Consider the following 26,282-nt stretch of genomic DNA (forward strand, 5'->3'; position numbering starts at 1 on the left):
AGTACTTTATATACAAAATGATATAACTATAATTATTTAATTTACTATCAGGTTATTCGTTAATCCGCTAAAAAACTTCAAACCGTGAAAAATCGATGACTCGACAACAAAAAAAATCATAACTGCTAAACCAATAACCTAATAAATTTTTTATCGATTCAGATCCAAAATTAAAAGTCTATGAGTTTCCACATTGATTTCAAAGTCAAAGTATATAATTTTAACAATTGAATTCACAAAGTTATTGTCATAAAGGGTTGTTTTTACGTGTGGGACTATTGATAATATTATTTTGTTGCTCAATTCATTGACATTTATGGATTGACCAACCCTTTGGATTAGATAGTTAAAATCTTTTCTTCTTAATTATAAATTTTTAAGTTTGAGTATTAATTATAATTTTTGTAACACATTATTTAAATTTGATCGAATTTTAATATAAATATCAAATAAAAAATAAATAATTAAACGCATTAATGGATTGGATGTACATATTGACTCCTTAAATTACTTCAATTGGTGCATTCATGAATTATGCATGAGTTTGGGCTTTTGCAATAACTATATATGTTTAGGTACAGATTTGAAATTTAAAATTTAAAATTTTGATAAATGCAATTAAAAATTTGTAGTATTAAACTCATTTCATCTTAAAAATAATTAGTTGAGACTATAACATTTATTAAAATATTAATTGATAAATTTGTGTCTCGTATTATGAATACTGAATCAAATAAGTTTAATATCGATATGTCATGATGCATTAACGTAATTTTTAAGACACATATTTAATAAAATACTAACAAAGTTATAATATACTTGTTGTAATTATATAAATGAGAACTTAGTTTTTATTTATTTATTTTTTAATAACTTAAACATTTTAAATTAATTTTTTTAATTATTATTTTATTTTCAATTTGCTAATTGTTCTCCACATCTCCATGAACCAGTTGTAAAGATTGTGAAAATATCTTATGACCCCCCTAAATTCTCATTAATTACTTTTAGAACCCCAAAACTTCCTCTATTTTCCCTCTGTACCCCCTTACCCCCCCCCCCCCCCAAAAAAAAAAATGGTGTTCTTTCTTCCTCCCCCAAATTCAGCAAGAAAGTAAAAGCTTCATATGAACATCTTTAATAGCCATTAAAATTCACATTTTCTTCATAAATTGGCTAATAAAATCTTAATAATAAATACATGGACAGTAAGTTAAAAAAATATACCATTTCCTATTTTCTTGAAATTCTTAAGCAACCAAAAAAGGAAAATGTTTCTTTCATGTCCTAAAAAAAATAGACTCATTTATTCACTCTGTTACCTTATATACTGTGTTCTTTTTTGGGTGTCATAAGCATAACTTGCTGCTATTTGGTCAAAAATCGAGTCTTCAAATATTTTTATTGATAAAGTTTGAATCTTTCTCATATGGGGTTCTTATTTTCAATTTTGAGGTTGGTAACTATTAAATAAAGCACTTTTTTTTTTCTTCTTACTGATATACTATGTCAAAAATTGTGTCTTTAAATATTTACTTTGTAAAGTTTGAATCTTTCTCATTTGGGGTTTTGTTTTTTTTTTCAATCTATGGTTGGTTAACTGTTAAATAAAGAACTTATTTTTTTTTGTCTATTGATAATACCAATTACCAAGTCTTAAAAAAGACTCAATTTTTGTCAATGTTTGAGACTTGAGAAGAAACATTGAAAGAGAAAATGAGAGAGGAAAATGGTTTAAGGGTGTTAGTTGTTAATTTTGTTGTAACATTTTGATGGGACCCCATGAAAACTTTTCTTAATATTATATTGTTTTGTTTTAGTTTCTGTTCTGTTACTATTTTTTGTAATTCCGCTATGTCAACCTTCCCCGGACTCTACTCGTGGAATTAAAGTGGATTTCTTGTTGTTGTAATTTGTAATGTTTGTATACATGTATCTTTGTGCTGCTGCATGTTGTTGAGAATCTTGAATTTTTTTAATTAGTAGTTGCCTTGAATGTTTCTTACAGGCCTTTTGTTAGGTAGATTATTTAGTATTATAAGTATATTGTAAGATTTTGTTGGAATTGTTTATATAGTTTTTGGACAAGGAGTGGAGGTCCATATCTCTTCACTTATGCATGTCAAAATATAGTTTAGATGTATTATCAATTGATTTGTATTGGAAGAACCATTTGAATGTCTATTTGAACTGCTATCTTCCTTTGGAAAAACCTCTGTCCTTTCTTGGATATGGTGTAAGAAACTCTTGATCCTTTGTTCTTGCTGTGTACCTCATCAAGGCTAATAGGTACTTTTCCCTGTGTGATTCTGGTTGTACTTTATACTTTCCGTTTTGTGTTTTGGATGTATGCTGTTCGAACTCTTTAAAAATACTGACGGATACGTGTCGGAGTCACCAAAAGTAGTGCATTTTTTGGAAGATCCGTCACGTACATAACAACATTTTTCGAGAGTCCGAGCAATATAAATGGATAAAAGGTGCAATCTTTAATGAATTGAAAAGGTAGTATGCCTTGGGAAATTAAGGAAGTGGAAGAGGGTTGTGTCATAATTTTACTTTTCGCTGTGGGGAGGCCAGTGCACTAAGCTCCCTCTATGAGCGCTGTCGAACCACAATGGTCTATTGTACGCGGCCTTACCCTGCTCGAACTAGGACTTCTAGGTCCCATGGCAACAACTTTACTAGTTATGCTAAGGCTTCCCTGCAATTTTACTTTTCACTGTTCTAATGACCTGCAAATGATATTTTGGTTGTTTCCAACTCTTCTTCTTTGTTGTTTCAAATGGAAGTGTTAGTTATGCATACTTATAGCTAGCTGAGATCTTGAGACATGAGCCTTTCAGATGTTGCATTAATTGTGTATACTTTCCATCTAGATAAAGTTTTTGTTTTTTTCATTGTCCTTTTGCATTTTCAGGTTCTGGTGAGATCTTGTTGCTCAATATTTAGCTAAATGGCTGGAAGATCCTTCAAACCTTCAGACCCGCAACAAGGTAAGCCTCCGGGCGTGACCTTTGCAAGGAGGACTTCTTCTGGTCGCTATGTTAACTTGTCTAGGGACTCCCTGGATAGTGAGATCAGTGCTTTAGAGTTTGCGAACTACACGGTGCATATGCCTCCGACACCTGATAATCAACCTTTTGATCCTTCCATTTCACAGAGGGTTGAAGAACAATATGTGTCGAATTCCTTGTTTAGTGGTGGATATAACAGTGCTACTCGTGCACATTTGATGGATAAGGTGATTGATTCGGAAGCCAATCATCCTCAGATGGCTGGTACTAAAGGGTCTTCTTGTGCTATACAAGGTTGTGATGGAAAGGTCATGAGTGATGGTAGGGGTGATGATATCCTTCCATGCGAATGTGATTTCAAAATTTGTCGGGATTGCTATATTGATGCAGTCAAAATCGGAGATGGGATGTGTCCCGGTTGTAAAGAGCCATACAAGAACACTGATTTAGCTGAGAATGATGTGGATCCCTCCAGACAACCTTTGTCATTGCATTCAAATGTTGGGATGTCTAAAAATGAAAGGATGTTGTCGTTGATGCGATCAGCTAATAAGTCGGCCTTAATAAGGAGCGAGTCAGGGTTGATGAGGAGTCAAACAGGAGATTTTGATCATAATAGATGGTTATTTGAGACTAAAGGAACATATGGATATGGGAATGCTATATGGCCAAAGGATGAAGTATTTGGAAATGACGAAGATGATAACATCGGTGAGCATTCTGAACTTCTCAACAAGCCTTGGAGGCCACTTACGCGTAAGCTGCAGATACCTGCTGCAGTACTCAGCCCATACCGGTAATTTCTTGTTCCAAGTAGTATCAACGACTATTTTTTGTCTTCTCTGGTGCATTTAATTTAAGCACGGGTACAATCAGACCTCTCTATAACAACATTTCACTATAAATGCCATTTTTTTAAATGGAAAGAGAGGGGTTTGACTGACTATATTGGACGAATAACATTAAGTCTGATTGCATAGTGCCTTAACCGTCTTATTTGTTTGTCTCTGCCCCTAATGTTTCACCATTCACTCAGTGAGTGAAGCTAAATCAGTTTTGAGTACCAATATTTCCTTTCACGAAAAACAAATGTAAAAACAATCATATAATATATCCTTACTGCAAATTCTTCTATTATACTTTGATCATTCTAGAATAACTTATAGGGGACATATCTTTTACCTTGGCAAATTATGCTTAATGTGTTTTTCGTAGTCCAAATTTGATATCACCATCTAATGACATTATGCATCAATGCCATTTTTAGTGTGTTGCAAAATTTAGTTTTATAAGGCTTAGCGTGCAACCGTGGAGAGTGGAGTCAGAATTTTCACTAGGAGAATTCAAAATATAAAGAAGTATCACACGAAGAAAGAAAGCAGATTTAACAGCTAGTATATATACAAAAAATAGTTGACCTTGTACATACAGTGTGATTTCCTGGCGAACGGGGCTTGGGTTAACCCCTTTGCTTCCCCAGCTTCCCCCATTAGCATGTTTGGCAGACAAGATCCAGCTATTCTGCCTTAGCCGTCTACATTCGAATACTCCTATGCTCTAGGTTGATTGTCCAATGCTTAATGGTCTGTTATCAGGTCGGAGATCGTTGACCGAAATTGTAGGACTGAACGAGTTCGATGTTCAATCTGTCCATGGTGCTTATATCTCAAAATACACATTAATAGTAGTATCATTTTTTTTGTTTGTTATTTTCAAGATGTTTGAGAAACTGTCATGACATATCTTTCATTTTACAGGCTTTTGATTTTAGTTCGTGTCGTTGTACTTGGATTATTTCTTCAATGGAGGATTAGCCACCCCAACAATGATGCTATATGGCTGTGGTATATGTCCATAGTCTGTGAGATTTGGTTTGCAATTTCATGGCTGCTTGATCAGCTTCCAAAGTTATGTCCAGTCAATCGTGCTACCGATCTTACTGTCTTAAAAGAAAAGTTTGAAACTCCGACCTCAACCAATCCCACTGGAAAATCTGATCTTCCAGGAATGGATATATTTGTTTCTACAGCAGATCCAGAGAAAGAGCCACCACTCGTTACAGCAAACACAATACTATCTATTCTTGCTGCTGATTACCCTGTTGAAAAACTTTCTTGCTATGTATCTGATGATGGAGGTGCTCTTTTGACTTTTGAAGCAATGGCAGAAGCTGCAAGTTTTGCCAACATTTGGGTTCCATTTTGTCGTAAACATGATATTGAACCGAGGAACCCGGATAGTTACTTCAGCTTGAAGAAAGATCCTTACAAGAACAAAGTACGTCAAGATTTCGTCAAGGATCGTAGACGTGTGAAGCGCGAATATGATGAATTTAAGGTTCGAACCAATGGCCTTACTGATTCTATTCGCCGGCGTTCTGATGCCTACAATGCTAGAGAGGAAATTAAGGCTTTGAAGCTTCAGAGAGAGAGAGCTGGAGATGAACCTTTGGAACCTATCAAGATAACTAAGGCCACTTGGATGGCTGATGGAACTCACTGGCCCGGAACTTGGATGGTAGCTTCTCCCGAGCACTCTCGGGGTGATCATGCAGGAATCATACAGGTATCGATCATGCTTGTTCGTAGCATTTAACTGCATCCACAGGCGGAGCTAGGATTTTTAGTTTAGATTTTTTTTATATACTCCCTCTATTTTAATTATTAGATTGCTTTTACATTTTGGTTTCCTTATGAACTGTAGGTGATGTTAAAACCTCCAAGTGATGAAGCTTTGCATGGTGCGACAGCTGATAGCAGTATGATTGATTTTACGGAAGTTGATATTCGGCTCCCCATGCTGGTGTATGTTTCTCGTGAGAAGCGTCCTGGCTATGATCACAACAAGAAGGCTGGAGCTATGAATGCGTTGGTTCGAGCATCAGCTGTCATGTCCAATGGCCCTTTCATTCTAAACCTTGACTGTGATCACTACATCTACAACTCAGAGGCAATAAGGGAGGGCATGTGTTTTATGATGGACCGGGGTGGGGATCGTCTTTGTTATGTACAGTTCCCTCAGCGGTTTGAGGGGATTGATCCCAATGATCGTTATGCAAATCACAATACTGTTTTCTTTGATGTGAATATGCGTGCACTGGACGGACTTCAAGGTCCTTTTTATGTTGGCACCGGTTGCCTCTTCCGGCGGACTGCTCTGTATGGTTTTGATCCCCCACGAGCAAAGGACCGCCACCCTGATTGCTGCAGTTGTTGTTTTGGGAGGGATAAGAGTAAGGCCATTGTTGCTGACGAAACAAGGGGACTTAGAATGGGAGACATTGATGATGAAGATATGGATCTTGCTTTGTTTCCTAAAAGATTTGGAAACTCTAGTGTCCTCATTGATTCAATCCCGGTGGCTGAATTCCAAGGTAGACCGCTCGCTGATCACCCTTCTGTAAAGTATGGACGACCTCCCGGTGCACTAACTATTCCAAGAGAACTTCTTGATGCTTCCACTGTTGCTGAAGCAGTCAGTGTCATTTCGTGTTGGTACGAAGACAAAACTGAATGGGGCAATCGAGTTGGATGGATTTACGGATCTGTTACTGAAGATGTGGTAACAGGATACAGGATGCATAATAGAGGTTGGAAATCGATATACTGTGTGACAAAAAGAGATGCATTCCGTGGCACTGCACCAATCAATCTCACTGACAGGCTTCACCAAGTCCTACGATGGGCTACTGGTTCCGTTGAGATCTTCTTCTCACGCAATAACGCCTTTCTTGCTAGTCCAAAGATGAAAATTTTACAACGGATTGCTTACCTCAACGTTGGCATCTACCCGTTCACTTCAATATTCCTGATTGTCTACTGCTTCCTCCCAGCACTCTCACTTTTCTCCGGTCAATTCATTGTTCAGAGCCTCAACGTCACATTTCTCGTATACCTCCTTGTCATCTCATTAACTCTCTGCATTCTAGCTTTGCTCGAGATCAAGTGGTCTGGCATTGCTTTGGAAGATTGGTGGCGTAATGAGCAGTTTTGGTTAATCGGAGGCACGAGTGCACATCTTGCAGCTGTGTTTCAAGGTCTACTAAAAGTGGTTGCTGGCATTGAGATTTCATTCACTCTGACATCAAAATCATCCGGTGATGAAAATGACGATGAATTTGCTGATCTCTACGTCATCAAATGGACATCGTTGATGATTCCTCCTATAACAATCATGATGGTTAACTTAGTCGCGATAGCAGTTGGCTTCAGCAGGACTATATACAGCACAATACCACAATGGAGCCGTCTGTTAGGAGGCGTTTTCTTCAGCTTCTGGGTGTTGGCTCATCTATATCCTTTCGCGAAAGGACTTATGGGACGAAGAGGAAGAACACCAACCATCGTGTTCGTGTGGTCTGGGCTCATTGCCATTACCATTTCCCTCCTTTGGGTTGCAATTAACCCCCCTGCAGGTAACACTGAAATTGGAGGTTCATTTCAGTTCCCTTAACAACTTTTCTATACTGTCATACAGCTTTCATCGAATACGGTTTTCTGCAGAATTCTATATGTATCTATGGGATCGAGTATAGAATATTGTTTACTCAGACTTATTCCACAATCAACTCAAAATTATTCTTTTAGTTATCTTTTCTTGATTTCTATTCTTTGATGATGTGTGGAGAAAAGTGGACAAAGGGAATTGATTGTTGTGTAATCACAACCTCAAAAATTACAGTAGTGAAATTGATTCTTTTTAATTATCCTTTGTATACTTTTATTTTTGTTTATTTCAAGTTTTAAGAATCAAACGTCAAATGTGAAATGCTTGCTATCGAAATACAGGGAGAGGGTCAAAGTAAACAAACGTGAGCATCACATCTCATTCACATTTTTAAATGGTACTGTGGCGGAGCTAGAATTTTCAATTAGGGGTTCAAAATCTTAAAAAGAATAGACACATGAAGTAGCCGAAGGGGGTTCGACATATATACCTAAAAAACTATTTTAATCATGTATTAGACAATATAATTTTTCGTCAAACGGGGTTTGGATGGACCCCCCTAACTGTAAGGTGGCTCCGCATCCTTCCGTTCTATTGTATGTGGTACTTTTCAAATTTCAAGATTCAAACAAGTCTATCATTGACTGTAATTTTTTCATAGATCTTTCAAACATTTGAATTGTCAATTATCCTGACTTATAGTGCTTGTTTCGTAGTTTATAAATATATAAATTTATCTTTAAAAATTAAAGATTTCATGCGTAAATCATCAAATTTAAATTATTTGACTCTCAAAAAACGAAAAGTATTATATAAATTGGGAGGGAGTAATAAATGTCATTAAACAACATTTGACCAAACAGCTAGAATAAATTGCAAATATGTTGCCAAATACAAAATTGTTGAGTGGAAAATGTTGTCATTTAAGACAATGAACTATTTTAGTCAAAATCATTTGAATGTTGCCAACTTAAACTAATGAAATACGTAATTAAAATTTTTTGACCAAATTAATAGCACTTGAAAACTGCCATATAAGTCTATTAATTATGATATTAATTCTTTTAATCATTCGTTCTAATGACAATTTTGTGTCCGTAGAACACATGTACTTGGTTAATTTTATACAAATTTATATCTACTTATATTCGCCTTAAGTTTCAAGCATCATGCTAAATACATTGTATCAATACTTGTTAATATTGCTGTACCTAATGACAGAATGAATTCAAATTCAACCAAAATCCACAATAAACATCTATGAAATGTAGCAAAATAAACTTTCTTCACTCCTGTCACCTTACTCAATATTAGTAAAAATACAGATCTGAGAAATTTTTTTAGAACACCTCCCTGCTGGATACAAAATAATGCGACGATCACATTCTCTACATATCATCCAGGTTTCTCGACCATAAAAGATTGGCCAGACAGAGAAACGATGGACTACGTTAGGCATATTACAGATCCTGATACTAAAAAAAGGTGAGCTTTTCGCGAATTATAAACTACCTTAATATGCAAATTAAACCTTTTCTTATACAAAGTTTGTTAGGTTAAACTCCTAATCATCAATCCACATTTATGCAGCTCGTGCTTCATTGACGACCCTACTGGGACTCGGTTTGTGAAGAATGTTGGGCATTTTTGCCTGGAAGATGGTCCTCTCGACCAGTTCTTGGATCATCTTCCCCAAGCCTCTCCTGCAAAATCAAATCCGACGACTCATAGTATTAGAAAAGAATCCTATAACAACTAGGCCTCAATATCAAACAAGTTGGTGTTGGCTAAATGAATCTTTACTGGCCAAGTCGCTCCATTTAAGCTCATCTCCGTCTGACATATTATAAATCCTCATTCTTTTCTATACTCGTAATGCTATTTTATAAAAAAAACAAGACAGAAAGAATAGAAGTTGGAAATAGGAAAAACAAACTTCAACAATTAAAGGGTGATAAGACACACAACTTCTTAAAGAATTTCAGAGACTCCCCAGGTTTGGTTTCGTAATACTAAGCTCCTTTTTAGTTTACAATATTACATTTTGCTCCCTTGTTTCAATTTCCTTGTAATAATTCTTAACTTGTCCATAATAAATGTAAAAGTATTGTGCTTGACCAGTTTGCCTTTTTTAAATAAACCTTCCCTTCAATTAATTTTTGAACATCTTTTTCTTCTTTTCTTAAATTCGTTTAGAATAAATAACGTAAAGGTTATCTCTGAGTTGCTGCTGCTTCATTCAACAATGAATGGATACTATTCACTTGAATACAACACTGATGCGATCCCTTCTAATGATACCATCCACTGTCATACTCATTGGTGCAGAACGCAAGTTGCATCCTTCAACGAATATATTCCAATGTCTCAATCAGGAGTAATAGGGATCTTTAGTAGGGTGTTTAATGTTCATGTACCAGACAACATGAGTTATCGTCTTTCAGAGAGTGGAATTATCGTAGCCAACACTTACTGTCGCCAATGTGGAAAGATGATAGGGTGGAAATTTATTACAGTCCAAGAACCGGACATGTATGTTAGAGAAGGACAATTCTGTATGAGACTGGACAAGCTTACTTTTTCGAATCATATACCGTTGCTTCGTTCAATTGAGGAACAAATTTTCCAAGCTAATGAGGGAAATGCTGATCAACATGGGGACTCTACTGATCAAGATGGAGACATAGCTGATCAAGACGCTACTGATCAAGATGGAGACTCTACTGATCAAGATGGAGACATAGCTGATCAAGACGCTACTGATCAAGATGGAGACCCAGCTGATCAAGATTTAGCCACTGATGAGCAAAATGCTGATCAAGATGGAGACGCTAATGAACAGGTTCCTAAAGAACAAGAAGTGGGCGCTAATGAGCAAAATGTTAATCAAGATGGAGGCGCTAATGAGCAAAATGCTGATCAACATGTACGAGGTAATCAACAGAATCATGATCAAGACGGAGGTGCTCCAATGAACTGAATGAAGATGTAGAGCAACTAGGTGATGGACAAACTAATGAAGACATTGATACTCTGCTTATACAAAATGCTATAATTCATATTGTCTGATATTCTATTTTGAGATTGCACTACATATTATTACTTCAGGTTGGAACAAACCAATTTGAGACTACCGTTCTGTATATCTCTGCCTTAAAACGCCTAAAAGCTAATACAAATCATGTATGAGTCCTGTTTGGCATGAGTTCAACAAAAGAATCTTGAGTTCAACAAAAGAATCCTGAGTTCTTATATATATAAAAAGAAAACGTAAAGGCAACTATTGTGGTATTTTAAACAGAGAAGGACTGGAAATGGGAGATGAGTGATCAAAATCATGATGGGCAGCTATCATAGAAGTATCAAAACTAATATCCCTCAGAGTCAAATACATGATGGAAGTTTTATGCACAAACGGATTTCAATCATTTCTTATATTTTTATTTCTGTGATATACCTGATGTTGTTTATGGAAGAGATGTATAGGGAAAGGGACAACCGACAGCAACAACACATTCATGCAGGATCAATTGAACTGGAAGATGGTTTGATTGTAACCATTGAGGCCTCATAAGCATGACATACAATGTCATGTAGTCAGTCAAGGAATCATCAACATCCACTCGAATATCCCATGATTTCAAGGAAAAACACAAAACCAATAGCAACAGGAACAAACAACCTTTGTAATTTTAGTTTAGCACAAGGAAGGAAAACAAAATATTGTAAACTACAAGGAAGGCTAGTTTATGCAGTCAAACCTTGAGGGAGGTCTTTAAAATTATCCTTTTTAAGGGTAGAGGATAATACCTTAAGAGATGCATTCTGAGCAAGAAGATGCCCGTACTCACTCCTGATGCGATTCACTTCAGCTCTAAGAGAGGCATTTTCTTCCTTCAAAACTTCAGCACGCTGTGCAAGTTCATCACACTCTGCCTGGTTCCCAAAGACAAAGTGGAGTCAGGGTTGATCAACATTAACAAAGGAAACCACTGAAGGATAATTTATACCTGCTTTCTTAACCTAGATCGACGAGCAGATTCCCTGTTAGACTGCTTTCTTTTCTGCCTCTTAAGCTCCCTTTCATCCTGAACTCGATTGAAAAGAAAAGATCATCAATGACAATGCACTAAAACATCCAGAAAGAGAAGAAACACAAAGTTAAAAGAGATACATCCTCATTTGGAAAGGAAGAAAAACATTAGTTTGACAGAAATGACATCAGAAAAATCAGATGATCTGCTAATATGTGCAGCCCCCCTTTCAAAATATACAAAACTGGTAGGTGCTCAGCACTATGTGTACAGCAAAGGTTACACCTCATTAGAAGCCTATTTACTCTGCAACTTAGACAAAAAATGGAATTTTGATGCTGGGATCTTGGGTGGAAACATGTAATTATTTAGTAGATAGTACTAAGACTTGTTTTTGTTCAGCATATAATGAGGGAAGCGAAATACGTAATAGAATTCATGGAAATCTTGGCCCTGGTTATCTCTTCCAACTCTGTATCCTAACTCAGTACAAACAATCCCAGGCAAATATGTCTGTATTAACATTAAGGCATAAATAATAACAAAATAAATACAGTGCAAACAAAATGATCACAGAAGTTTGCCTTGATGCCTATATTGAACATTAAGTCCATTCTTCTCTCATGTAACCAGAACGCATGCTCTTTACATGTGTTTTATTTGGCTGTACATCATAGAATATTTACATATGTCAATTCAGCTACAAGATACTTGTTGTCACAATTCAATGTCCAGAATCTGATACACTAAGTGCTAAATCACAATAATGAATAAAAATTTCTTAACAAATGGAGACACCAAAAGGATACCTGAATCCACATCTGTGATTGGACGCTATCTCGTGATCCAGCAGTAACCAACCCTCCAGCAACTGAAACAGGTACCTTTCCATGCATTGCAGGAATAGACGATGAAGTGGCAGCACCCCAGTAATCCATACCAATATTCAAGTTGGTAGTTGGACCAGGAATACCTCCAGCACCAGCAGCTGACACGATAGCCATAGTTTGGTTAATCATCGAATGAGGAGTACCAGTCCCTCCATTCTGGGAACCATGTGCAGCATTGCCATTTTGAGATGTGTCAGCTGTAGCAAAGACAACATAGTACTTTTCCGTCAACTATATTCATTGCCAAAATAGTAACCAGATATTGAAAGCAAATTCACATCACCAGACCTGAATCCTGCCTGCCTCCTGAATTCATTGGTGACTCCTAAACAAAATCAAGACGACAAATAATCAGATGTAGTACAGTGTTACCAAAGGCAAAAAGCACAAAAAAGCTCTAAGGTCGATGGGGGCTTTAAGCGCAAAGCTCAAATAAAGAGTGGGTTTTAATGAAAAAGGTGCAAAGGGAGAAAATAATACAAATATAAATGTTTAGTCCAAGGCTAATAATTATAAACATGAATGAATGAAAAATATATGACCAAAAAAATTGAAAAAATCTATGGTTAAGTGAAATATCAATTATTTAGTTTCACTTCTTCATAAAAGGCTCATTGGCAAGGAAAAACTTGTCTTAGAACCTTGATGACGACACTGAAGCACACATAAAGCAAGACGAAGCGCTCAACACGTTTTGAGCCTCGCTTCAGGGCTTAAGCGCGCTTAAAGTGCGCCTTTGGTAACACTGATGTAGTATACATAGAGAGGTATTTTTCTTTTCAATCCTGTTTTCTTTCCATTGGAATTAGAATCCGTCATCAACCACACACTAATTAAATTGACTGAGGATACATTCTCCCCCTGAAAAATAGAATAGCTCAGCTAATACCCTGGTATTTTATCTTCATTGAAATTAATTGCAATCAGGCACAGATTACAGCTTTAATTAAGTTCCTCTCTCCTACCTTCTCTTCCCAGTCCACTCATATTGGTATTTTATACCCTTTGAAACTAAAGTACAACAACTATTACTAAACTTAGGCATTCTTGGGCTGTGGACTGTGGTTGGGGAGAAGTGATAGGGGTTGGCTGGGATTTTGGATTTTCAGGAGTGTGTGTTTTCAAAGTTCACTTTAGCTTTCTTTTATTTTTCAAAATTATCTAACAAAACAAATAACGGGCTGATAAAAGAACTAAAATACTAATACAATAAAAGAAAGATCCATATCATTATAAATACAGAGATATTAGAATTTTTCCTCACTCATAAGTTCTAATTCTTTTCGAAAACAATCAAGACAATTACCACCTTCTTAAGAGATATTTGTCGCTCTTATTAATAGATTGGTACTTCGATCTTCGTCTCACTAATCTAATATGATTCCAACTTTGAGAAGATAACCATAGTTAATTAGATTATAGCTGAAAATTTAGCTTCTTTCATTTCTCTCTGTGAAAATTTTGGTGCTTATTATAAGATTGTATCCTTCTCGTGCTCACATATTTTGATGAGTTCAATTATATGTCTCAATCAACTTTGAGTTTCAATTAACTCAAAAACCTAAGTTATTTCCCTTACTTATTTTTCACTACCTTCTATAGTGTGAAACATTCAACTTTAGATATATATGATATATCTGAACCGACTATGCCCTTCAACCGGAGACGCAAGAGGGATTCATACAACACACCATTTACTACAGTTTTGGATTTCTTTCCTTGGATATTTAGTGCATTTTAATTAATAGGAGCAGTTCAAATATTGAAAACATTATATTGTTTTTTTCTTTTTTGTGTTGACATTGATTAGGATTATGCACTTGGACATCTATTTGAGTAGTGCTTTTACCATATCGTATCATAAAGTGTATCATAAACTTTATGATATCTCTATCAGCTTGTTTCGTCTTCTAACACTTCCAGCTTGTTTCGTCTTCTAACACTTCTTGTACAGAAATCTTAGCTCCAACTTAGCTTCATATGCATGGGGAAGCCTTCGTTGGTTTTCAACCAAAACAGGTCACTATTTACATCAGTCATATTACATGTGTGTTTATTGCATCTTTTTTCCTTTTGACATCTATTATGTATTTCATTAAATTTCAATTTACTAATGAAATTAGATTCCTTCCACAATTGTCCTATAAAACATGATGATGAGTTTATTTTTACTCTATTTTCTCCTCTAACTGAACGATAAATAACTTAATGCTTTGGAAGAGAACACCAAAAGTATGTTGTGTTTGGCTTTGGTATCAAAAGGATACCGCCCGCCTCCTACAGGTACTAGGTAACTCTGTCCTACCTACCTAGGTAACTTTGTCCACCAAGGCTAGGACATGGGATTTCAACCCGAGACCTCATGGTCCTTAACCACTTCATTGACCACTACGTCATACCCTTGGGTGTGATTTTGATATTTATTTGTAAGTTAAATAAATAAATATTTTAAACTATGTATTCTGTTAAAAGCTTATTTGTTTTAGATTAAATTTATAATAATTCTAGGGCAACACATGTGAGGCACGCGACGTAGAGACTAAATATGTATACATATACACACATGCACATAACTAGGACTTCATTGAAACTTGTATAAAGCACATACAAGCCTGAAGCCAATTATTTACGATGGAAATTAATTTACAAATATTATACTTTCCATAAACAGGAAATAAGAACTACTCCCTATCGTAGAATTATTGAAATAAACCAAACATATCATACAATACCCACATTTTGAGAATGAGCGTCACTTCCTTCACTTGACCCTTCACTTCCACTCTCGGCACTGCAAGTCCAACATTGGCAAAGGTCTTAAGCCTCATGAACTGATACAGGTGGTATTTAAGCTTGACAACTTTAAAAAATTTATGCAGAAAGGCATTCTCACGTGAATAGAAAATATAATTATTAGTAACAACATAATTAAATATCTGATATTGTGAAATATTATTGTACTCAACCCAACCAATAAGCATATATTCCTGGACAGCAAATATCTTGCCCAGAAAAAGCTTAAAACATATTGGTGGACCATTAGGAAGGAAAAGAATCTGAGATGCTCTGAAGACAAGGATAGTCATAATCCAGTTGAGAAGTTTAAGATGAACACCCTTATTGTTATTTCATTTTTGGTATAAAGAAGAATTCCATTGCCTAAAGAATCTATCCTAGAGATTGAATCTTTGCGAGTTGTAGAGGACAGCAATTTGTCAGTTTCCTCTTCTGTATAAATGGTTTTTGCACAGCCATTTGTGCACTCACATATAATCATCTCCAATAATAAAAGACTAATCAAAACAGTATTTGTGTCTTGACCATAGATGGAAGGGCGTCGAAGGACATGGATTAAGGTAGAAGATTAGTAGGTAGCAGTATGTTGTCTTGCAGTCCGTTCACATTAGTTGTCGTAGTATTGCTCAGGTAGGTATTTTTTGTTGTAGTTTTTTGTATTGTTTTTTTTTTGTTTTTGTCACTATTTGTTGTTCTTGTACTTCTTTTTCCTGGACTGATTTTTCTTGAGCCGAGTTTCGATAGGAAACAACCTCAATACCCCTAAGGTAGGGTAAGGCTTGTGCACACTCGACCTTCCCTAGACCTCACTTTGTGAGACTACACTAGGTATGCTGTTGTTGTATCAAAACAGTATGTACCAGAAAACAGTGCATGAGGAGAAGATCTCTTCAACCCAAACAGAACCATACTCTTATCTAACAACTTGTTTAATAACACTGTTTATCCCAAACAAATCTTAAGGCAGTCATGAAGTACCATCAGTAAGCTAAACTAGGAAAAAAGGAGCATGACTTGCAAAGTTACAGTCATCAAAGGACTAGAATCCACTCAATAGGAAATGCAAACTGAGCTGGCCACACAAAACAAAGAAGTCTCATTTGGCTTGGTTAACATTATTCTATTTGTAGAAGCCACAGCAAGAAGTTGAGCTAATTATTTTTAGTTGAATCCCCGCACTCATATCAATACCTGGATTCATATCCCCAAATCTTAAAATTTAGATCCACACCTGTATCGTAACCCCGCACCCGAGTCCAAGCAGCTTAGCTTCATGTTCTGGAGTTCTTCCTCCAATTACAAACCAGTCACACCCACATCTTTCTTTATGATCACATGAAACATTCAGTTGAGAGAGCACAATACCTTTTAGAATAGACTCCATTTGCAGATGCTCCAGATGTCTTACCAGCTCCGTTATTCTTCCCAGTGATCATATTCAAACTACCCAAGCTTCCCCTAGATCTCTTAATCGGCAATTTTTCCTTTCCCTCAGATGACTTACCATCCACTTCAACATTACCAGAGTTGTTAACCTGCACAAGAAAAAATGAACCAAGCAGTATAAGAACAGGAAACTTAAACCATAGATTACATTAACAACGTTGTTTAGCACATTCAGCATAGATACGCACTGAAGCTTCAGCGACGCCATTTGGAGAAGGCATTGCAAAAGGACTGAAGGGGTAAGATCCCTGATCAATTAGGAAAATTTCCATTTCTGGTTAGCAAACTAAAAATTAGATGCATAGAGTAAGACAGAGGATTCAGGCCACAAGATTATACCGGAGCAATAGATGGATGAGCATATATACCACCATGGGGATACATTGCAACATATGGATGTGGTGGAGTACCATAGGGTGGCATAAATTGCTGAAATAATAGCCAGCAGAAATCGTTAAAGATAGATGACAGCAACTTGTCAGAGTAGAAGCAAGTAAAAGTAGAACCAAAAACTAGACCAAGGCAATATAAACCACAAAAAAAGATTACTAATTAGAAATAATTCTTAAACACAAAAACAATATTTTGGTACTATTATCCATATCAGAATTATCTGTACACTTAAACAAATCATGAAGATGAAGTTAAAATAAATCAGCAACTTATCGTACAGAAATATGCTAAACTTATTCATCTAGATTTCAGAAGGAAAATTGAGAAACTTCACGAGGACTTGAAATGAAAGCCTCAATTGCTTTTGTTCTTAGTAATGCAATATTGCAGTCTGGAACAAATTTGTTTTCTTCTGTTAGTTAACCACATTAACATTTTAGAAACAGTGGAGACTACACAAAGAACCATTTGAGCGAGACTATACCAAGTCTCCTTGTTTTCTTGATAATTTGGGGCCAGGACACTGTACGAAAATCAAATTAATCTTTACTCTTATCACTAACGGGCAAGATGAAACCCCAAGAACAAATTACCTATGTTGCTCGGACTCTTCAAAAATGTTTTTGGGTGTGTGCCGGATCCTTCAAAAGTAGTGCATGTTTGAAGGATCCGAGATGGGTGCAACAACATTTCTAGAGAGTCCGAGCAACTCAACAAATTACCATATCATCAGAGATCATTATAAACTAATCACTGAAATATAATGAACTTAAATAATCTCTTTCTTACTTCAACTCTGGTGGATCAGGGGGTATATAATTGAAGCAAGAAGCATTTTACCTTATTTCAACTCTGGTGGATCAGGGGGTATCTAATTGAAGCAAGAAACATCTTAATTCTTACCAAAAGAACCTACTTTACAACTTCAATGCATGGTATGAATTTCAGTAGTAGAAAAGTAGGCTTATCAAATAGACCTAAGGATGAGCTAACAAATAGAGATGCTTAAGTATGGAACTTGTTAAAAGACAAACATCTTTCAAGAAATTGCTATAGCTCAAGCTCATAAGTATAAAAAGTTATATCTTAGACAACTCTAAGTGCACCAAGTAAGTGTGATATCTTTGGTTACACACTTTTCAATAAGAAGCCATGATCATATTAGCCTTATATTAAGCTAATAGATCTGATTTTTAAGGGAAACTCAAACATCACGTGAATCAGAGCCACCCCATAGTGAAACTTGCATACCTGAACTCCCCACATATAAGGGTGTGCTTGAGGACTTGACGCCATAAACCCGTGAGGAGGCATAGGAGAATATGCCTGCATAATGATCATCAACGTCCTTTGATTACCAACAAGGAAAAATCAGTAAACGAGACAAAAGGCTGAGTATCTATGCTACAGAGAAACCAAACCTGAAAGCCAGACCAATCTTGATTAACTGGGCCAGCTGTAGTAGTAGAAGTTTGCTCCTAGATAGTATCAAGAAGAAAAACATATTAGTTGGTGGTAAGACTCAATCTACTCACATAAAAATACTTGTTTTTTTAAGAAAATGATTTCTGTTTTTGATACAAAGTCTCTTAACTGAACACCAAGTCAATGTCAAAAGTCTGTGGAAATCGTTTATATATCTCAACCTGAGTCACCCACAGACATCTATCAAATTAACGAGCTACCCATTCAACACAGTATTCTCTCTAAGCACCAACAACTTACAACAGTTACCTGTGAATTGGGGGGCTTTGACTCTTTTGCTTCCTTCGCCTCTTTTGAGGATTTATCCATCTCACTGCTACCCATGGCTCAACTGTACTACTTCAAAAGTTCCTCAAACCATTCTGTCATGCACATACACCCATATAAATCAAGAATCGGTTTCAATCACTTTCTAATTAACAAAAATTCTACACATGAAATTATAAAAAGTAACGAAATAGACCAATAGCACCACAGATAACGGCTCTATAAAGTTGCCAAACAACGCGAGATAATTGGACTTAATCAGCAGCATTCACCAACGCCAATACTCCATGCAAACAAAACGCCTATTAGCTTATTACTATCTCCCAATTTTCAAATGAAAATTGAATAAAAAAAGCATAAAGTTCAAGTCCACATCCCACATACAGAATTTACAATCAATCAATCACAACTACACCTCAATCCCAATCCTATGACCCATTGGTATCCATTTTGAATACTGGAAAGTGCTCCATCAATGTTGATTTGATTTCACATAGGCAAAGCAAGAAGGTTGCAGTAAGTTGACAACCAACATAAATATAATGCTTCTGATGAATCCACATACAATATTATACAAACAAGACAAAGCGACCCAAAATACCCGGTAACAAATTCAACAAAAAAAAAAAGCTAAAACACACAGAAATTAAACTAATGGTGAATTTAGTAACCAAGAAAATTATACAAAACCAATGTAAATATAGTCCTTTTGATAATGAATCCACATGCAAAATTATGCGAACAAGAACAAAAAGCGACCCAAAATACCCATAATAACAACTTCAATAGATATCGAGTTCATATCTGAACCATCCGGTGTGCTAGTTTCCTACTTGAATTATTACTAACTACTTATCAAAACACATCTCAACTATCATTTGTTCTCATTTCCTACCTACAAACACAGTGGTGATATTCAAGTAGGAAAAATGTGTTTTTGATAAGTAGTTGGTGATAATTCATGTAGACAACTCGCAGCCTGATAGTAAAATGCATGAAACTCCAAAAAAGTGATACTTTAAGTACGTTCTTCGCCATTAAATCTAAAATAATTAGTGAATTTAGCTACAGAATTCCGTAAACAACAAAAAGAATCGACCCAAAACACCCATTAACAAATTCAACAACAAAAATAAGCTAAAAACGCAACAGATATTAAAATAATGACAGGATTCAGCGTACCATGAAAAATTATACAGACTAGTGAATCTGAAGAACTGGGTCGGCTCAACTGCTATAAAACTACAATTACAGTCAACCACAGCTTAAAATTTAGTACCCAGCTATCTGGTATACCTCAAAATTAGCAAAAAACAATCAAAGATTGAATTTTTCACGATAAATTAGGTATAAAAACGACAAGAAATATCCCCAAAAATTGAAAAAAATAAATTAAAACAGGGATTTGTTTGTGAAATTGTCGATGTTGCTCTTCGATGATTTGCAAGAAGAGAAAGAGAAGAAGAAATTGTGAATATTTTCGATTTGCTTTGTGTTTTTGCTGATTGTTTTCGTAGACTAATTTCAACGGTTCAGATTTGTTTTATAAAAGAATAGGTGGACTAATTTTTTTAACAACACAATTAGCATTGTTGGGATGGTGGTTAGTAAAATGTTGAAAGACTAATTTGAATATATTTATCATATATTTTTATTTAGTATTTGGTGCATGTATTACAATTTCGATTAATTTTAAATGGCGTGTTATATGATCTATTTTAGAACAAGATTTTTTTTTATATTTATATCTATGACTGTGTGTATATATGTTCGACATTATTTTTTATTAGTTGTCTTGTTTTATCTTTATTGTCATTTTTCTTTTCGTTATTATTTCAATTAATTTTATTTGAGTCAATAATTTTTTGAAAACAACATATCTACTTTCAAGAGATAGAGATGATGTTATTGTGCAGTTTATTTTTTGTAAAATTCTTCATTTTATGAAATTTTAACGAATATGTTATTATTGTTATTGTTATTGTACACATCGTGCATTCCATACTAATTTGTAACTCGGTAAATATCAGATTTTGTATGACCGAGTTTCAAAGTCTATTCACCACACTCTTACTTTCATTATCTATTTTTATCACATGATTTTAATTGATAGTTATATTTTTGTGTAGTATATTTATCTGTCTTTGGAATTTGAATTAATTTTCAACTCAACTTTTTAAGAAATTGTTTCTTTTATTATTGCATATAATCGTTGACTTACAGATTCAATGTTGATAGTTGAATAAAAAATTACAGTGCCGTTGATTTTCATTCTTCCTTTGTTAGGTTTCAATTATTTAAGTTATTCGAATTAGTGTTTGCTTTTTCTTGTATGTTCATATTAAACTAATGAATACTTTGACAACAACTAAAATTCGCTATCATATCTCAGTTTATCACATAATTATAATAAGAATTATATGATTCGATATAAGTAAAAATCGTTATCATTCAAAAAAAATGAAATTATATTTTTTTTCTTTGTATAGCAACGATGTAGCTGTGTACGTTTCAATAGGAAAAATGTACATTTTTCCTTCTATGAACTCTAATTTGTAAGATCGCTAAGAAATTATAAAAATTTAATGAAATTTTAACCTTTTAATAATCAACGAGTGAAACAACAGAAAAGTTCACATTATATTAAAAATTCAATAAATTCATCATCACTTCTAAAGATATTTGATGATCTAAAGAAATTACACGTGCACACTTAAAGCAAATCGACCGATCCATCGACTAATCTAATTAAGCAGTAGCTTTTTAATTGAGCTGGACTAGAGGAGAAAAAATATGCACAGAAAAACTAATGACACTTAATAAGCATATTTCAAGACTTTAGGGACCAAATTTCATTTAATCCAATTTATGGGGGGTGGGAATATAATAACTTTGCTTTCTATCTTCTCTCATTTTCTTCCCTCTCCGGTCTCCGATCACCACCAATTGCTCCGCCGACGAAAAAATGGCCGCCGACGAAGAGAAATCACTAGCCAAAGCCGAATCCGGGGACCAGCCGGAAGCTTTACGACTCAAAGTTCTAGCCGAGCAGAAATACAACTCCGGCAATCTCAAATCAGCTCTCAAGTACGCCAAGCGAGCCCACAGTCTCCACCCCGACGTAGACGGCGTTTCTGAAATGCTCACCGCTTTTAAAATCCTCCATACAGGCACCGTTCCGGCGGAAACCCCAGCTGCTCCCACCGCCGGAGATGCAGCAACTACCACAACTTCAACTCTGCCTGACTACTATAGAATCCTGCAAATAGAGCGATTCTCACACATCAATACTATCAAAAAGCAGTACAGGAAGCTGGCGTTAACTCTTCACCCTGATAAGAATCCTTTTGCGGCATCTGAAGAGGCTTTTAAGCTTGTTGGCGAAGCGTTTAGGGTCTTGTCAGATAAGATTAGGAGGAAGGAATATGATGTGAAGCTTAGAGTTGCTATGCAGTCAGCTGTTTTGGCTGAGGAGGGTGAAACGACGACATTTTGGACCGCGTGTTCGACTTGTCGATTGTTGCATCAGTTTGAAAAGAAGTATTTAGGGCATAATTTGATGTGCCCAAGTTGTAAAGAAACTTTTGAGGCAACTGAAGTTTCAGAAAATGGTGACAATGAAGAGGGATGTAAAGGTTCGATGGAAACAAGAGGGAGTGCCAGGACTAAGGCTAGGAAAAGTGTGAGCTTTGGTTCTTCAAGAAGTAGTGAGTTAGGGAGGAAGAGGAATGTGGCGAGTGTTGCGGAGGTTAATAAGAGGCCAAATGGAAAAATGACAAGAAATGATGATGCAACTGGTGTTGGAACTGAGGTGGATATGGAAGGAGATGTTGAGAGCGACGATGGTTTGATTAAGGAATTGAAATCAAAGACTAATGGTAAGGTGAGAAGTGTAGGTGAAGGGGAAGATACAATGACATTAGCTGAAATGCAGTTGTTAGTGAAGAAGAAGGTGAATAAGGAAAAGATCCCAGTAAAAGATAAGGGGGAAATAAGTGAGAAAAGTAAGGAGATGGATTTGATAGAAAAGGAAGATGATGTGGAGATGGAGATGCTGATTGCAAGGGTGAGAGAGAAAAGGATGAAGCGTGCGACATTAAAGGGAGATGGTACAGAAGATGGAGGAAGAAGAATGGATTTAAGTAGCAACAGGGGTGGTAAAAGGTTAAGGCAGGATGAATCGGAGATAATGGCAGAGAATGGGAAGGAAGAGAACAAGAAGGCAACAGCTCTTAGTTTAACAGAAAAGGATAGAGAAAAAAGAAAGGAAATGAATTCGAGTTTGACAGAAGAGGAAGATGAAGATGAACTGGAGATGGAGACGCTGATTGCGAGGGTGAGAGACAAAAGGATGAGGCGTGAGGCATTAAAGGGGGATAGTTTGGAGAATGGAGGAAGAAGAAGGTATAATTTAAGTAGCAACAAGGGTGGTAAAGGGTTGAGGCAGGATGATTCAGCAAGAATGGTGGAGAATGAGAAGGGGACAACACTTGCTTTAAAGGATAAGGATAGAGAAAAAAGAAAGGAACTGACTTCGAGTTTGACAGAAGATGAAGATGAAGACGAAGGTGAAGGTGAAGGTGAAGATGAAAATGATGAAGGTGAAGATGAAGAAGATAAAGATGAAGATGAAGATGAAGATGAAGATGAAGATGAAGATGAAGTGGAGATGGAGACACTGATGGCAAGGGTGAGAGAGAAAAGGATGAGGTGTGCGGCGTTAAAGGAAGATGGTTTGCAGGATGGAGGAAGAAGAGGGGATTTAAGTAGCAAGAGGTGTGGTAAAGGGTCAAGGCAGGATGATTCGGAGATAATGGCAGATAATGAGAAGACAGTGAGGTTAAATTTAATGGAAAAGGAAAGTGAGGAAAGAAAGGAGAGATCTTTGAGCTTAATAGAAGAGGAAGACGAAGTGGAGATGGAGTCACCGATCGCAAGAGTGAGAGAGAAGAGGATAAGACGCAAGGTGCTAAAGGCAGATGGTTTAGAAGATGGAGAGAGAAGAAGGAATTCAAGGATCAAAAAGGGTACTTTGTCAAAAAGTAGCAAGAAGGATAAAGGGTCTAGGCTAGATGATTTGGATAAGGCAGAGGAAAGTTTTGATCTTTATAATTTTGACAAGGATAGAGTAGAGAGGAGTTTCAAGAAAGGACATGTATGGGCTGTTTATGATGATGATGGAATGCCAAGGGATTATGCTTTGATTGATGATGTTATTTCTGCTCATCCCTTTGAGGTGAGATTGAACTGGTTGGAATTTCAAAATAATAGTGATGAGGCACTACTGCATTGGGGGAAAAAAGGTTTTCATATTTCTTGTGGGAAGTTTAAAGTTTCTCGGCAGGCTTTGCTAAAATCATTGAAGAAGTTTTCACATGTTGTTGATAGTGAAAGAGCAGCAAGAGAGTTGTATAGGATTTACCCCTTGAAAGGTTCAATATGGGCATTGTATAAAGAGAATGCATTAGGTGCTGGCAGCAGTTCTCTAATGGAGGATAACCAATGTTATGATATTGTTATATCTTTGAGTAGTTACACTGACTTACATGGTGTGAGTATCGGATATCTTGAAAGAGTTGATGGTTTCAGGACTATTTTCAAGAGGAGAGAGGTAGGGGCTCATGCTGTTAAGTTGTTAGGAAAGGATGAGCTTAGGTTGTTTTCGCATCAGATTCCTGCAAGGAAGCTATCTGATGAAGAAGCCTCAAACATCTCCAAGAACTGTTGGGAACTCGATCACGCTTCATTGCCTCGTGAGTTGCTAGCTATCAACGGAAGGAGTTAAAGAGTATGTGAATCAGATGGAAATGGACTTCTTGAACTGAGCTATTACCTATTGAGCACCCATTTAGGTAAATATGGTTTGCATTGAGCATGATGTTCGTTTAAATTTATCTGTTGTCAGAAAGTACTTTGCCCACTTACCAAATTGAATCTGGTTTCTTTGCCATCCTTGTTTTAGAACAATCAATGATGGCCAAAACATCCGATCAACGTGGCTATTTTTGGTCTTTATCACACTTCCACATATGCACTACCTTGTCTAGCGGTTGATAAAAGAGATTGTTATAATTAAATTACTGAGGAAATTATGGAGCTCATTGCTTTTTATGATTATCATTGTTCTTGATTTCATGCCTTTTCCTGGTTATAGATTGCTATCTATGCTTAATAATTGAATTGGAGTCCCCTCCTTCTTTGAGTAGCTCTTCTATTTAGAGCACTTTGGATATGTCTGAAACACAATGAGGCTATGAACCCTCAGAAGATAATTAGCTCTAGGCTGTTATCCCTAAATAATCATAATTATCGTTTTTTGGGGTAAGGGGCGTACCTGTCTCTCTCTCCCTACGGGCACACTTAGTCCAAACCAAGCACATTAAATTATACAAGAAAGGTTCTTTTTTAGTAGTACATTTGCAAAGGAGTGTATTCCTTGTAAAAACATTATTTTGCCGGAGTCCTCTTGATATTCAAGACACTCTTTCCACCTTCATATTTAACTCCCTTTGATGTTAATTGTAGTTGGCAACAATGTCCGAGTGAAGTGTGTCAAAGTAGTCTGAGAAGTGTAAGATGCAGCACATCGAAGAAATCACCAGTGTCTCTAGACCAGCAGGAGGAGCAAGTGGCAGATCGATCCCAGGTAGTGAGGACAATTTCTTGGAAGACCTGATTTCTTCACCTTTTAATTTGTAGAGAGTGTTCATTTCCCCTACCTGAATGTTAATTGTTATGCAGTAGCATCTTTATTTTTGATAGTTAAAAGGTGATTCTTATACAGGAGCATTTGTAACGTTTAGTACTTGCAATTATACATGTCTGCAGATTCAAGGTTGAATATAATATATACAATAAATTGTCCCCTATGTTGCAAAAGCAAGGTAGAGTTTCTCTTCCCTAGATGGAATCGTTACACAACTAGAAGCGGATTCAAGGTTTAAATTGACCGGTTCAACATTTCTGGTTCTTAGCACTCAACGCATTGTACTTTCTGTAATTATGTGTCAAAAATGGATGCTTGTTGATATGTTTACTAGTTGAGACACAGACATAGCTATGTTTGTGTCAAAGGTACTGACTTCAGTTGATCCCATTAAGTATATGTTGCATCTTCTGTATTACAACAGTGTGGTTGCGCATTTGAACTAGCTGCATTAAACGATTCATCATATTGATATTAAAAGAATTACGATTTTTTAAAATTTTTCGTATAATTATTAAATATTAAAATGCAAGACTAATCTAATTTAATTTAGATTTGAAAAGTAATCAAATTTATCTTCAAGATTTCAAACATGACAATTATTTTGGAATTGAATTTTTTTTTTGAACACACAATAATAAAGAAGTACAAAAGACCACATGGATTATTAATGATCATTGAGATCTTGCAACTGCCTAAATAGTAGGCTTTGTCTCATCTAATAGGGAAAATATTGTTAATCCATTGATACTTTGTCGTTATTAGTTATGAGATCAAATTGGAAATTAATACAATATTTAAG

General features: G+C 35.9%; 3 protein-coding genes across 4 annotated transcripts; 2 read left to right on the forward strand and 1 right to left on the reverse strand.

Moving 5' to 3' along the window:
- The first annotated feature begins 1,167 nt into the window (after positions 1-1,167).
- LOC101243911 (cellulose synthase-like protein D3) lies at positions 1,168-7,722 on the forward strand. Of its 2 annotated transcripts, none has more exons than XM_019215050.3 (4): positions 1,168-1,455; positions 2,921-3,813; positions 4,775-5,582; positions 5,721-7,722. In XM_019215050.3, the coding sequence occupies exons 2-4, from the start codon at positions 2,957-2,959 to the stop codon at positions 7,467-7,469; spliced, it is 3,414 nt and encodes a 1,137-aa protein (XP_019070595.1). In that variant the 5' UTR covers positions 1,168-1,455; positions 2,921-2,956; the 3' UTR covers positions 7,470-7,722. The 2 variants fall into 2 exon arrangements, with proteins under 2 accessions (XP_019070595.1, XP_004244666.1); XM_004244618.5 differs by lacking the exon at positions 1,168-1,455 and adding an exon at positions 2,072-2,289.
- A 1,007-nt stretch (positions 7,723-8,729) lies between these two features.
- Positions 8,730-20,383, reverse strand: LOC101266435 (bZIP transcription factor 16). The gene is made up of 13 exons (XM_004244362.4): positions 19,957-20,383; positions 18,757-18,869; positions 18,444-18,500; positions 18,274-18,348; positions 16,969-17,058; positions 16,818-16,877; positions 16,549-16,718; positions 15,124-15,178; positions 12,676-12,712; positions 12,307-12,584; positions 11,474-11,551; positions 11,274-11,399; positions 8,730-9,166 (listed from the first exon to the last, which is right to left on the reverse strand). Exons 2-13 carry the CDS (start codon positions 18,829-18,831, stop codon positions 9,074-9,076), a joined length of 1,194 nt encoding a protein of 397 aa, XP_004244410.2. The 5' UTR covers positions 18,832-18,869; positions 19,957-20,383; the 3' UTR covers positions 8,730-9,073.
- Positions 20,384-21,399: 1,016 nt separating this feature from the next.
- Positions 21,400-25,643, forward strand: LOC101266958 (uncharacterized). The gene is made up of 2 exons (XM_004244364.5): positions 21,400-24,626; positions 25,300-25,643. The coding sequence occupies exon 1, from the start codon at positions 21,740-21,742 to the stop codon at positions 24,557-24,559; it is 2,820 nt and encodes a 939-aa protein (XP_004244412.3). The 5' UTR covers positions 21,400-21,739; the 3' UTR covers positions 24,560-24,626; positions 25,300-25,643.
- The last annotated feature ends 639 nt before the right edge of the window (positions 25,644-26,282 follow it).

This window comes from Solanum lycopersicum, chromosome 8 (genome assembly GCF_036512215.1).
Source record: "Solanum lycopersicum chromosome 8, SLM_r2.1".
In the NCBI taxonomy this organism is placed as follows: domain Eukaryota; kingdom Viridiplantae; phylum Streptophyta; class Magnoliopsida; order Solanales; family Solanaceae; genus Solanum; species Solanum lycopersicum.